Here is a 14,249-nt window from a genome sequence, read left to right on the forward strand (position 1 = left end):
AAGACTTAAAATACAGAAATAATCTGTGCTTTTTCTCTACTTTTTCTTGTTGCTGCATGGTGGCGTCGCATCGCAGAAGCGTCTTCTGTACGTCTTGCACACGGCTAGAAACTCGTTCCTTTACATGGCCTTGCAGCTGTCTCTGCTGTCTCCTTAGCTGTCTATGTAGACTGTTTCCAATGCTGGCCAGAATTGGAACACACCCTCAGTATCCATTGCAGATCACTTTTAATATAGGGGCCGCGCAGCCCCGCCTTGTGCAGCAGCTGCCGGAGTAGAGCAGCTCTCCTGTTCACGCCAGTTCCGCACACAAGTTTCGAGAACTCCGAAGGCCCATGATGCGGCCCGATTTCTGCCAGTCTCTGCAAACGTGATCACTTTCTTTTTAATTGCAACATCGTGATGAGCTCAGCATGTCTTCATAGTCGGCACTTCCATGCTGATAGAGCAAATACAGAAAACGGGAAGACGGACGGTGGACTAACCTAAGCACACATACTGCAGTGCATGGAGGGAGCTATGACAGCTAGGCTCGAAGAGCATACTCAGTGGCCTAGCTGAAATGCCAATGGTGATATGGTAACGCAGATTTAGGGTCGTACTCAATTTTTGTACCCACTCTATCGGAAAAAAAGTGCACGTTAGATTCGAGTAAATACAGTGTTCTCAATTGACCTCTATGCAACTGTTTGTCTGTCCTACATACCTCAGCTACATAACAAACCCATTGGGCATTCTGCACGACAGTAGATAGGCACAGGTATGTTTGGTGAAGCCTGAAGTGCTTGTCGGGGCCAGTTTTAGTGCACACTCTACACACGGTACATTGAACACGGCAGAAACATGTCTTGAAATGCATTTATCAGAGAGAATGTGGGTTCCCCTCAGCTGTCGTGATATCTCAAAAGTCGTAGTTTGTTTTTTAGAACGACAGAAAGCTGAGCTAGTTGGTAAGGATTCATTATGCAAAAAAGGTGAGGCAGGCAGACAGGACACAAGAGAAGCGGACAACACGAATGCTGGCGTTCGTGTTGTCCACTTCTCTTGTGTCCTGTCTGCACGCCTCACCTTTTTTGCGTAATAGTTTGTTTTGCTGTTTGTGTGGCTGCCGCCCTTGGCTGGTTCAGAGACTTCCTAGTGTGGCTCAGTATGCACTTGTTGCGGCCTTGTGTGTCTGGTGGTGCAGGTCAGAATCCCCTGTGGTGGTGAAGCACCACCGAAAGAGCAAGCCTAAGAGGAAGCAAGCATCAAAGTCCAAACGCAAGTCCCGCAAAAGGTTTGTGAGGTGAACGGTGCTAAACTTCGAAGTGTACTGCCATTGCACATTTATATTGGGAGTGATGCTGCTGGCTCTTTTATCAGAGCGCTGCCAGCCGTGCTTGCCACTTGGGCACAGACTGTCCAGTAGTGTATGCCTTGCACAATGGCCATGATTTGCGCAGTCCTGTGGTGGAGAGCCGACGCAAGCGTCAGCGGCGATCACCATCTGAGTCAAGCAGCTCGGCTGACCAGAGCAGCGACGTGTCGTCCGAGTCCTCCTCTGAGGATGAGAGCGAGTTGTCATCGTCTGAGGAAAGCAGGTGAGGTGGCGAACTTTTTTTTTCTTTCGCATTCTCTAGTTGCTGGCATGCATTCATTGTTGGGTTTCTGTTCGCCATCCTTGAAATGCAAATGACAAGATTACACTAGGAAATTTTATATACAGTGATATGTGTTGAGCTGGCAGACTGCTTATAAATAAATGTGTGTTGCCCTATTGCTGCACCAATTTGGCACTGGAGTGTATGTGCATTTACGCATGTAACTTGTCTTTCTACTCTGCCCATTTTGATAATGGCTACATCTGGAAGTAATGAAGCTTGGTTTGTGAAACCAGATCGTGCTTTTATTGCAGAAGGCACAGTATATTCTTCTGTTTTCCAAAGCCAGGAATTGCCTTTCACTCGCGTCACCACGAATTCGCTGCTTGGCATTCACAAGTAGTCTGAGACTGTTCTTTGTTACAATACAAAGGTTTTCCTTTCTTTGAAAAAAGGCTCTACTTTGAATAATGTTTTTCACTGGTCGCATCTGGAGCAGGGTTTAACAGGTCAGTGTGGACCAAATTTGCACTTTGCACTGGTTGTTTCAGATCAACTCACTCTGCGCCGGATCGTTTTTGCTTGCTTCGGCTGCCTAGATGCAGATTAGGGTGGAAATAGAATGGGAAGCATGTGCCCACTGTGGGCGTATGCTTGTGCTGTGGGCTGCCATGGAAATGTACAGAAACGAAGTCTGTTTGTGTGACATGTGCACGAACTTTAGATAGGATCCATCTCGTAGCTCTCCTCTGGCAGATTGGTGAAATCCGAGTACTCACTCCAGGATTTCAGCTGCTGCTCCAGTTTGACCAGTGGAATACACTATTAGCCATAGCTGTCAACTCCTTATTTGGCTGAAGAAGAATGTGGCGTCACAGCATTGCATAAATGTAGTGAGGTTGCTGCTTAGTTCTGAGTGTAGTCAAATGAAGGTCATGTCGTCGGTATTGTATGGCACAGTGGTCATTAGCTGGGAAGGAAAAGTTTATTGCTGCAAAGCACAACAAATCATCAGCTGTCTGAGCAAAGCAGTGGGGGCTTATGGCCAGCTCTTGCATATTGCTTTTACCATGCATCAAGGCCTGCCTTCATTTCTCACAAATTTGGAAGGGAGAACGTGCCTGCATGCTGCTTTACTACCATACAGCTTCTACAGCACCAAGAATATGCCTGTGTAATTCCAAAAAGGCACTGGAATGTTTGTGGGCCCTGATGCCTTGTCTTTTGCTACTGTCAAGCACCCTAGTAGTGCCTGCTAAGCTACCACATATTTGTGTTGTAAGAATCAGTTGTTTGGAGGAGTTTTCACTACTGAAGTGTTGTTGATGCTGGTTTTGCTGGATGTCATTTATATTTTAAGTTGATACCAACACGCTTCCAGATAGGCATTTCACACTCAGTCTTTGCTGCGGTGAGTACTGTTGTATCTAACGAGTCTTGTGTGCTCAATCGCGGTTCAGTGTAGTGTCTGCATGTGGGAAATGGCCATGTGGCCAGCTGAGTGTTGTTTTGTTCCCTGCATTAGATTCAAGTGCCATTATGAGTTTAATGCCAAGGATCTTAGCATGAAGGTTGCACTATATTGGACCTTGATGGTTAGCATAATGTTAACGTGGCAAAGTTAATTCTGGGTGAACTTGAGTTACACAGCTTGATTATGCATACTACACTTCCGCAATGCCTCTTTGTTGTTTGCAAATCGCGCAATTGCGGGTAGGTGTGTGCTGCCATCTGCGGGCCTATGCTTCTGTGCAGCCCGAATGTCCCGTGGGAATAGTGCGAGTTCTTTGGGTGTCGCAGCTGTGAAATGACAGGAAGGGTTAGAGGGGACCAATTCTGAATAATGAACTTGTATAGTCTTCCGAAACCACCTTATCGATGCAAAAGGTATCGAAGCATAGTTTAACATGTCAGCAATGGCTGATATTGTGCATGATTTATGACAGCTTGCAATCCAATACGAATCTGTATAAAGAGAGCAGATAAGCTTTTGTATGGTCGGTGGGGTTGAGGCCTGAGCAAGGGCACAGCTTGCAACGTGCTATAATGCAGTACTTTACTAACGTGCAGTCTATACAGTCAAAACCCGCAAAAATGAAATTGCGTGACAGTGAACTTCTTGCGGCAACGAAATATTTTCGTATCCCCAGCAAACCTTCTGTACCTCTAGACAACGAAATGTCGCTGTACTATAATCCCGCATCAACAAAATTTTCCGAAACGTAACCTACATATTACCTACTCGCGCAAGGCTAGCAGGCTCCAAATTGTGCTCGGATGCGATTGCTTTGCACTATAAGTGTTTAAAATATTACCACATTACACTTGCGTAGGCGCCACTATATTTTTTTTACAAAAACAACCAAGTGCCGGAAGCGATCGCATGTGCCAGAAACGCGTCATGGCTGTAATCTTGGTTGTTGACTGCCCGTTTGAAGCGCCACGTGTGTTGGTATACCGACATTTGACGGCGGTTTTTGCACACCTATACTCGCGAACAACTTTTCTTGGCTATGAAGCGTAGGCTACGGAAACTAAGCACGCCTCTTTCACCGCTGCTGGAAGTAGTCCGCAGTTTTGCTTACGTTTTCTTCTGAGGGAAATAGGAAACAATACTTTTCTTTTACAGCACCTAATTTGAAACAATACATAACATTCACCAGTCAAATATTGATATTTTATTGTACTTTTAGTTCGTGCTTTCGAGTTTTCACACACCCGAGACCGTCGCACGTTTTGCACATTCATCAAATGCAAAATGACGCCCATGTTTTCTGGTGAGTGTTTGTCACTTTCTGTCCCACCATGAAGAGGCTCTTGACTAACTTTAGCAACAAAAGACGTTGATGCACACAAAAAAAGTTTCTCCAGCGTCTGCGTGGAAACCAAGTGAGCCCCTCCTAAAATCGCAACCATCGGCATGTACAAACGAGCGAGCGAGCCGACTGCTGCGCGAGCTCTACTGACGGCAGCGTTGGTGGCGCGTCGCCGTACGGCCGCTTCGGAGTTTCGACACAGGCTGCAATGCTGGCTGTTCAGAACTTGGTACATGTCTTATGTGAATGAACATTGATTCACGCTGAGTTATTTTATCTGCCTTAATTAGAGAGGTTGTGCAAGGTTGGCGAAACCGAAACCGGTGCCGAGCACACCCGGGCTACATTGCGTACGAATAGTCATTTGCAAAAGCTCTGCCCCCCCCGTAGCTTTCTCTTCATAGCCGAAAAAAGTTGTCCACGAGTATAGTGCAGCACGTAATGTATGCCTCAGTAAGAAAAATGCAGCAAAAACAAGGAAATTTACCTCCCACCGACGTGGAATTGTTTATGACACTTGAGATGGTGGGTGCAGCATGTGTGCCACGCATCGGGCCGTGATTGAGCGGTCATCTGGGAATCCCTTGCTTCAACTATGCTAGTTTTGGTGCTAGGCATCATGTGCGGATCCAGCGTCACAAGCTCGATCGGTCGCATTCGGGTATACGAGATACGATCATTTTCGTGCTCGTGCACTGGACGCGTCTGCGCCAGAGAAATGCTGCTGCATACGTGGAGTGCTGTTGCTCTGCATGCAGTGCCCAGTTATGAAAAATCTAGCAAAAGTGATTGTATCTCTGAATGCAATTGACCGAGAATACTGCTCCACGGTAGTGCTTCCACTGCTGATTGACGCTTGCAGCTCAATTTGTACTGTCGGCGATGCGGTTCTATATTCTCGCAAGCAAAGCTTGCCAAAGTAGGCTTACTGTATTTCGACAGTAAAGTTTTGTTTTGCGACACATTGCCTATCTGTGCTTTCCCATTTTGCAACAATGAAATTCCCGCGAAAGCGAATTTTTTTTCGCTCCCCGTTGATTTCGTTATTGCAAGGTTCAACTGTAATGTATTTCTGGTTGTATAAACTTGGATGATGATGATGATGATGAAAAACTTTATTTATCCCTCTTTTAAGGGAAGGGGGCAATGGAATAGAGGGTGGGGGAGGAACTACTTGAAGTAGGCCTCCTGAAGATCGGGCCTGGAGCTGCGCAAGGCAGCCTCCCACTGCTCCTCACTAGATATTAATTGCTTGAGGAAAGGGGGAAGGGGGTGCTTAGGGCAGCCCCACATGATGTGGTTTAAGTCTGCTTTGGGAGAGACACAGAATTTACAAGAGGGAGAAAGGTAAATGGCAAGTCCACACTTACGCAGAACAAAAGATATGGATAACTGGCACCAGCGACAATTCGACGAGTGACGAGTTGGTACTCGTCATTACATTGAACTTGACTGCAACGCTTAGTCATCACCTAACGGTTCTATATTGTCAGTGGAAGTTATGCTTACAATGTCATTAATGTTATATCGGAAGAATGGATGACTGAGCGCGCTGCGCTGCAATACATTGATGCAATGTACTGGGAAAAACAGAATAAAGAAATGGTTTCAGACTCGGCAGATCCACTGCAATGTTCACAAGACCAACCCCGCTCATTGGATTCCAGTGGTCTTCGTGTGAATACAAGCTGCATCTGTGTTGCTAGGCATTTGAGTGGGATGTAACGTGATACAGTCGAACCCACTTATAACGATCATAGATATAACCTATCGGTTATAACGACCACATTTCCAGGGCATTTATGATTTTCTGACCCTGTCTATTGAAACTGCTTGCAGCTATAACGAACCTTTCTTAAATCACCGTTCTGTTACAACGAACACTTTGAACCCGGTCATGATAAAAAGAGGGCACATGGGAAGTACCAAATCACGGAACCGTGACTAAAGCGGGCTCACAGCAGTGCTTGGCCCCGCCCCGGTCCAACCGTGATGATGATACGGCCTTCAAGATGAGTGAGTGATTGCCGCACGTGAATTTCAGAAGCGGCACAGAAGGTCGCACGTAGTCACGCACTTTCAAGACACGCCACCAGTGGCACACAACATAAACAGCATGGTGCATTGGGTTGTGGGTAGGTGCGGCATTGAATGCCGCAACGGTGTCACCCTCGATTTTTTTAGCAATTGTCCGTGCAGCACCACGCGCCTGTTTCTACGATTTGGAACAGCCATTTTTCCAAGAGTGGAACAATGACTGCTCGAGTGTTCGTTTTGACGCGGCCCGAATCTGTGTCAACGTTACTAGAATAGGTTCAGTTGTGAAGTTCTTCGTAGGCGCCATGTATTGCGGGCGCCTCCAATCTTTGGCTGGCCGCCAGGTGGCGGGAGTGCTGCAAGTTGCTCTACGCGGGTGCAGCTCTGCGTTGGAGGCACTCGGTTCATTCGACTCGGCAACTTACTAACGTGACTACCGATGCCCTTTTTAAGTGCTTGTATAGCCTTGTGTTTAGCAGATTGAATGAACATCCTTGCCGAGCTCTGAAAACGCTGCTGCGCTCCCCCAGAGTCCGCGGTTGGAGTCTCCTTCAAAGCCCCAGCAGCCTTGGCTGTCCGCTGCGCCCTACTAATCAGCTCTTGCTGGTCATCGTGCGTTTCGCAAACAGCATAGTCAAGGTTCCTGTAACAATCTTTCATTGGCCATTGAGACGCCAAAGTCGCTTTTCAGATTTCGTTTGTTTATATTAGTCTTGGTTTGAGTATATGTCACGCTTTCTTAGTGGTAATAGGCTTGAAAACGCCAGCACGTTCGTCGTCCGCAGTTAACTGTAGTCTGCAGAAAAATACAAGTCATTCCTTTCAAGCCTATCCTTAATCGCGGACGAATTCGTGAAATAGCCGTCAGCATGCCAATCGGTGCACTTCTTTTGAAATAGTAGGAATGAATCCACGGCACCATCTCTGCAGATATGTATACACTTTCAGCACTTTATTTCGGATGAAAAAAAATGCAGCTAGCACACCAAATACAGAGGTGCAATATTTATGCCTACATGAGCTTGGCTCTCTTGCGAGCAGACCTCACTTGCACATTCAAGGCACGTTCTCTCTGAAAGAATCGTGCAGAAAAATGCATTCATGTCACTAAATAAAATTTGATATTACGGGCAGTGAAATCTTCAAAATGCACACAGCAACCAACTCGCACAAGAGTGCCTTGGCCAAGCTCTTCTACAATGTTCCAAAATATGTCCCCAAACACCTCATTAGATCGAGTCTTTTCTTCAATGACCCGCTCAATGCCTGGAAGCAGGGCGTTCAGGGCACTTGACGGATGCTGCAGGGCACCGCATTTCACATACGACCGCATTTCAGTCAGGATCGCTGCTTGTGGAACGTGGCAGGTACCCACGAGAGTATTGATACAGTCAGTACAGCTGGTGAATTTCCTTGCTTTTTTCACGACATACCCTGCAAGGTAATACAGGACTGCGTCTCTTGTGACGGGTCAATTGTAGTTGTGCTGGAATTCATCATCAGGTGCATGCTCCCGCAGTTTAATTGTTTGAAGAATCTCAGCCAGCCTTTCTTGCCGAGCCTGCTTCTGAACAAGAGCTGCCAACTTGCCTGTGTTAAGGTTCTCCTCAACAGAAACAAGCACAGGGTCGGCATTGTCGGAGCAGTTACCCTTTGTTGCCATCTTTAGCGGCGTGTAGAGACTCGGAAGCCTAAATATTTGAATAAAATGCGTAATTGTGAAGTGATCTTCATTGCCGCCAAAGCTCCTCACGACTCCAAAGAAACGCTGCAAATAGAATACATAGTTTTAAGATTTGATCAAAAGAATTTGAGATGCATGAAAAAAAAAAAACACTGCTGCCACTCATCTCCAGCGGGTCCTGATTCAGCTTTGCTGTGAGTACATACAACACTTCCTTCTGATGCGGCAGAGCGATGATGTCCACAACAGACAGAAGGGTCACACGAAGTGACTCGGTTGTTTTCTGCGATGCGAACAATTTTGTGTTTTCTCGAATGCTGTTTCTCTCTGTTGTGTTCAGAAGGTCAAAGAAGTCTCTAATGACCTACAAAGAAAGTAAATAAGACAAATATTGCAATTGTTTTGAGTACCTTTTCCCTGATTCATGTGAAACAAAAAAGGGTGTCTTGCGTTGTATACCAGTGCTGTTGTATGGCATTTCATTTGCTTTATATATTTTTTGTTTTTCTTTTTTCCTGTTTTTCCCATGCTCGTGTGTATATTGTACAATCCACTTCCTGTTTGGGCCTGTGCAAAGGCCTACAGTATTGTTAAATAAATAAAATAAAATAAAATAAATGTTGTGCGGAACTTATTGACAGTGATGGTAATGTATTCGAGTGAAATCGCATCTCTGTATTTTACACGAGAAACGTATGGAAAAGGATAGAAAAGAATGCTACAGGTCAGCTTTTCAGCCTGCCCGTACAGTTTAAAGATTTCAGGTACAATAACCATAAAACAACTCACTTTTATCTTCGGAGAGTCCCTCTGAATGCTTTCAATGGGACACTTAGCATTTAGAGGATCAAACAACTGGTTCATCAGTAGCGTAAACTTCTCTGTGCCCTCTGTCCCTTCAAACCCTGGTTTGCGTTGTTCTCTGTAGAACTTCAGTCCCATGGCAACGCTCCCACTGAAAAGCTGAAATAAAATTCAACACAAGAAATTGTCTTAAGGCATTTGATGAGTAAATATCAAGGAAGATTCTCCTCTTCTAAAGAATTAAGGCATGCAAAGAAATATTGAGAGGCAAAAGCAACATGCCTGTGTTGCGAGCCGCACATTCATTTTTTCCAATTTTCCCAGATCGACATGGGAGGCGGTAAGCTTAGGGACAACTTTCAACTGCCTCTTTTTCTCAGTTTCATAAACTTGCTGATAATGCTTGTAATTGATGCAGTCAGAGCCCGCCTAGAAACAATTAAAGAAAAAACGAAAAATGCACAGTACATTTATGCAGTTCCAAATTCTCAGCAAGTTTTGTGACCTTTGCATATGTATGCGACAGGAGATGGTTTCTCACACACTTCATGATATGCGGCACATCACAGAGAAAGTGGAGAAAACGTCCATCTTCGAGGGTAGGGTGCGGAACTTTGTTAACTGGACTGGCCAGCTTGCCTGAAACTCCAACATGGGTCCACATTGACCTATTGTTCCCTGCACCATCACTAACCACTGCAATAATTGATGCACTGTGCCGTTCAAGCTGCAAGACACATTCTAGAACTAGCTTAGCAAACACAAAACCAGGAGCCGCTCCTCTTGTGGCAAAACTTGCCACTGGCTGCACCCATTTGTGAAACAGAGGGATGAACAAATGACTAATGCATGATCAGCAGATATGGCTCTGTTTTGTCCTGCTGTAGTCGAAAAGTCTACAAATCCATCAAACTTATAAGTTGACTTGTTGAAGTCAACTGACTCTTTTAGCTTGATTTCATCTAGCACAAGTGTTCCACACCTTTGCACAGCAGGCTTGTCCTTAAAGAAGCCGCGAATTGTTTCAAGGGCAACTGCATTGTAGCCATACTCGCAAGGTACGCCTGAAACCATCTGATTGAGTCGACTGCTTGTGGGAAGTGGGAGAAGCTTCATGCTGCGCAGCAAGCCATATGCTTTCGAACTTGCAATTCGAAGTAGCAGGCAGTTCATCACCCACATCCTTGTGTACCGCATCCCTTGTGGGCCTTTGGCTTGTACTTGCTTCAGAGAGATCTCGAAAGCCAGTTGCCATACTGGTGGAAGTGATCCAAGTGCGTCTATCAACTGCACTGAATCCTTAGCTGACAACTGCTCTTTCAACTTCTTGATATTGTCCAAAAATGCCATTCTCGCAGCTGCTGCCCTCCTTGCCTTCCTCTTGAGATTTTTCATGTCTTTTTGTATCCGCGCTTGACCTTCCTTCTTTCTAGATGCGTCTCCTTGCATGCGTTTCTTCTGAGTGCGGCAGAAGGCGCAGGTTGCCTGCAACGAAAGGACCTTGCACTTGCGAGACGTGCAGCAGCTGCTTCCATGTGCATCTTGTCCTTGACAAACATGAAGTCTGTCAACGGTGCTTAGTAGGTTTCGCAGGTCGTCAACAGTGGTGATGCTGACACGCGAGTACACCTTTGCTGCGCACCCGCGTGCGCTTGCTGTAGCCAGCTTCTCGTCTCCTATACAAATGCATATTTCTATTTGTAAAATCCTGCTAGTCGAGCTGACCGTGAAAATTGCAATGAAGACATCAGTGCTGTCTCCAAGCGTTTTTTTCCGCCACGAAGGCAGCAGCTCAACACGCTCTATGTCACTCAATGAGCGCTCTTGAATAGCTGCAGAACCGATGCCAGGATCGAGCTCAACGTCTTCACTGTTCGACCCATTGTGCTCTCCGATACTCAATGAGAGCTCTTGAATAGCTGCAGAACCGATGCCAGGATCGAGCTCAACGTCTTCACTGTTCGACCCATTGTGCTCTCCGATACCACGCATAGTACTTTGCAAGGTGGTCTTCCGAATGTTCTCTCTTTTTTTCCGCATCATCTGGGGAGGCTTGGAGAGGTAAGAAGGTAGGTTTGGAAAAACCTTTGGGATGGCACCTTCAGCGAGGCTCCATTTTCCACGGGGCGATTCAACATTTCCATTGATGACATGCACGTAGTTTTTCAGGATATCTTGGTCGTGAAAGTGGATTTCACAGACCTTAGACTTTACCAAGAGCTCTTTGTCGGCTCACGGAATGGCCCTATTCCATTCGGAACGAAGCGTCTCGTTGCTGGGAGCGGAGAAGAAATGCTGGGCTGATTTGTTGTTATCCGTCACATAGCCACCCTTACAGCCAGGCACACAGCACGTCGGCATTGTTCACATGCTGACCGCAGTCAGCACCACGCACCTAGGCTACGACAATCGCAGAAAGCAGTGACACTGCAGCAAAAAATACCACCAAACCACGTGAACAACAGCCGCTGAGAGCACTGAGAGCAGAGCGCTTCGCCGCCAGTGCCGTCTGCTCCGCACAATATCTGCGCGCCAGCCGCCGCCGCGCGCAGCCCGGGCAAAGTGCGATAGCAGCGCCACGAGATGCGAGGATTGGTTGTGGGTCCACGCAGTCACGGGAGTTTGAAAACTGAACCTATTCTAGTATCGTTGGCCTGAGTCTGCGAGCACCATATTTACACGGTTGCAAGTCGGCCTATTTTTTTACATTTGGAAATTTGAAGGGGGGGGGGGGGGGGTCGACTTACAGTCGAAACCAAAACATGGCACTGCCAAAAAAGTTAGACCAACGAGATATCAGGGGAGCTACAACGTAGTTAAAATTTTATGTTTGCTCTATGGCTCTACTTATAGCTTCTCACTATCCCGCATGTTTGTTTGCTTTTCGGAAGGGTTTTTTAACATTTTGGAGAGTTTTACAGTGCATACAACGCTCATGGGAGGGGGGGGGGGGGGAGTCGATACTTGTTGGAACTGCCGCTGTTCCATTCACGGCGGCACCCTCAGAAAGGCGGCACTTGTGGGGAGTGTCGACAGTTCATAGAAGAGGAGACGAAGCTCACATGTTTCTCTTTCCCTGTAGCTCTTAGTTAGCTCTTAGTGCTACTTCCGTGCTTCTTCATTCGTCATGAGTGCTCCAGGCCCACTAAACATTAGGCGCTCATTCACAGCAGTGTTCAAGAGGGCTGCCATCGTTTGCACCAAAGAAACAAATCACTGCACAGCGGGCTGCAAGTTCGATGTTTCTGAACGGGTTGTGCGAGAGTGGCAACTGCAGCAAAGTGAAATTTTCATCTGTGACGGCAAGTGAAAGATTTCCCACAAGCCGAAGTCTGGACACTTTCTGGAGCTGTAGGCCAAGCTTGCGGCATACATCGCTGAAATGCATGATCGGTCCCTGCCAGTGAAGTGCGACTTGGTCATGAAACAAGCCCGGATCTTTGCCTTTTAAAGACCTGCTCCGCTGTCAATACGAGTGGCTGGCGGCAGAAGACCGCGAGCCTCCGTGATGGCTGCGTGTGGTTGGGTGCATTCTGATGGGCTGCTGTTCCACGAGATGTCGTGGTGCGGTCATTTGCAAATGTGGAATTTCACTGGACGACGACGCACTGTGGGATCGTAGCAGCGATGACGATGGCACCACTAGTGAAGACGAGTAGTCTATTGAGTGCGCCCTCTGGTATACTCTTCCTTTTTTTTTTTCCCCCTGTCACACGCAATATGGGGGGGGGAAGGGGGTCAACAAACAATCATGTAAATACGGTACTCTGCACCACATGCTGCCACCACGGAATGTTGGAAAGGATCAGCAGTTACTACGCTTTCATCAGATCACGATTCAGCAGCACTTGATTTATGCGGTGGCGTTTTACCTTGCGAACACCGAATTTTTTTCCGCCTGAAGCAACACGGATAACATAATTTTACGGCTGTTGTGTGGCTGACGCACAGTCATTATGCCGATACCATAGGTACATTCAATTCTCCTGTACCGCCTGAACCAGTTCGCGAGGTGCTGCACCTTGCCATTTGTTTCAATAGGCGCAAAAAAAGGTGAAGGGCGAGTTCATTATTTTGCTGCACCCACTCCACTTTCGGTACCAACTTGGTGCAGGCATTCAGGTGCGAAGCAGCAGCGTAGCAGACAACGCAGCACACAGGCACGAGGGCCGTTAAAACCCTGCTTATGCACATCTGAGGTGTCTACACCTGCCGTGGTTGCTTAGTGACTATGGTGTTCGGCTGCTAAGCATGAGGACGTGCAATCGAATCCTAGCCACGGCAGCCGCATTTTGATGGGGGTGAAGTGCAAGACACCCGTGTACTTAGATTTTGGTGTGCGTTAAAGAACCACAGTTGGTCCAAATTTTCGTAGTCCCCCACTACAACGTGCCTCATAATCAGGAAGTGGTTTTGGCATGTGAAACCCCATAATTTTTTTAAATTGACGTGTCTACCCAAGTGTTGTGTGCATTTACACCCCAGTAGCTGACCATACCTGCAGTTCAGGACTTCTCAAGCATACGCATTCCGTGCACGTTTGTCAGACATAACTTAACGCCTGTACTGTGTCTGCACCTTGACATTTGTTTAGAGTTTTGCGCTATGCCTGCGCTGCAGAAATCGAGCTGCACAACTTCTAAACTTCTCGTGAACTGCGATGAACTGGTTCACAGCGGTGCAGGCAAATCAAACGGACCTCATAATGTCTTAAGACCTTCACAAAATAACAGCATGCCACAGTAGTTTCTGAAGTTTATGCTTCCAGCCAACTAGAACGATTCACTCTCGTGTTCAAAATACAGTGGTGTCCTGCTTGTATATGCAGTCGCCGACCGTTTATTCAGACCTCTCGGGGACTGCGGAAATGTCCGAATAAAGAGGTGTCTGAAAAAGCAGATTAAGAAAAAAAAAAGAAATCCTTTATTTCCACGCACTTATTTGGGCTCGGCAGGAGGCTTGAAGAAATCATGAATGCGCCGTTGCACGCTGTTCTGTTTACGCGCAATCAGATAAGCCTGAATCTCGGAGAGGGTCGTATGGTCACTATAGGCGGCTGAAAGCACAGTCACAGCTTGTGCTAGGTCTGCATGCGACAGCAGTGTAGCACCTGGTGCGTCATCTTCTGACTCGGAGTCATCGTCCGGCGGTGCAGCAGAAACCTGATGAATGATCTCGCCGTCATCGAGTTCTGCGCATGTCAGTACAGCATGTCAGTACAGCATGTCAGCACCTGTAAAATTGTCAAATGAGACGGTGTCCGGAATCGCAATGCAACCGCTGCGCAGGTCTCCGCAGAACATTTTCGGCGTCGGTAGGGAGCACATC

The 14,249-nt window shown here is 46.9% G+C and overlaps 1 protein-coding gene across 13 annotated transcripts in view; it reads left to right on the forward strand.

Annotated features, from left to right (window-relative positions):
* LOC135896760 (SRRM2 protein homolog rsr-2-like) overlaps window positions 1-14,249 on the forward strand; it is a 249,410-nt gene that overhangs the window by 134,537 nt on the left and 100,624 nt on the right. For all 13 annotated transcript variants that reach the window (XM_065425259.2, XM_065425263.2, XM_065425261.2 and 10 more), the window contains 2 exons: window positions 1,187-1,276; window positions 1,443-1,580. In XM_065425259.2, coding sequence (XP_065281331.1) covers window positions 1,187-1,276; window positions 1,443-1,580 — 228 coding nt within the window. The remainder of the gene's footprint in view (window positions 1-1,186; window positions 1,277-1,442; window positions 1,581-14,249) is intronic.

Source organism: Dermacentor albipictus, chromosome 2 (genome assembly GCF_038994185.2).
Source record: "Dermacentor albipictus isolate Rhodes 1998 colony chromosome 2, USDA_Dalb.pri_finalv2, whole genome shotgun sequence".
Lineage (NCBI taxonomy): Eukaryota > Metazoa > Arthropoda > Arachnida > Ixodida > Ixodidae > Dermacentor > Dermacentor albipictus.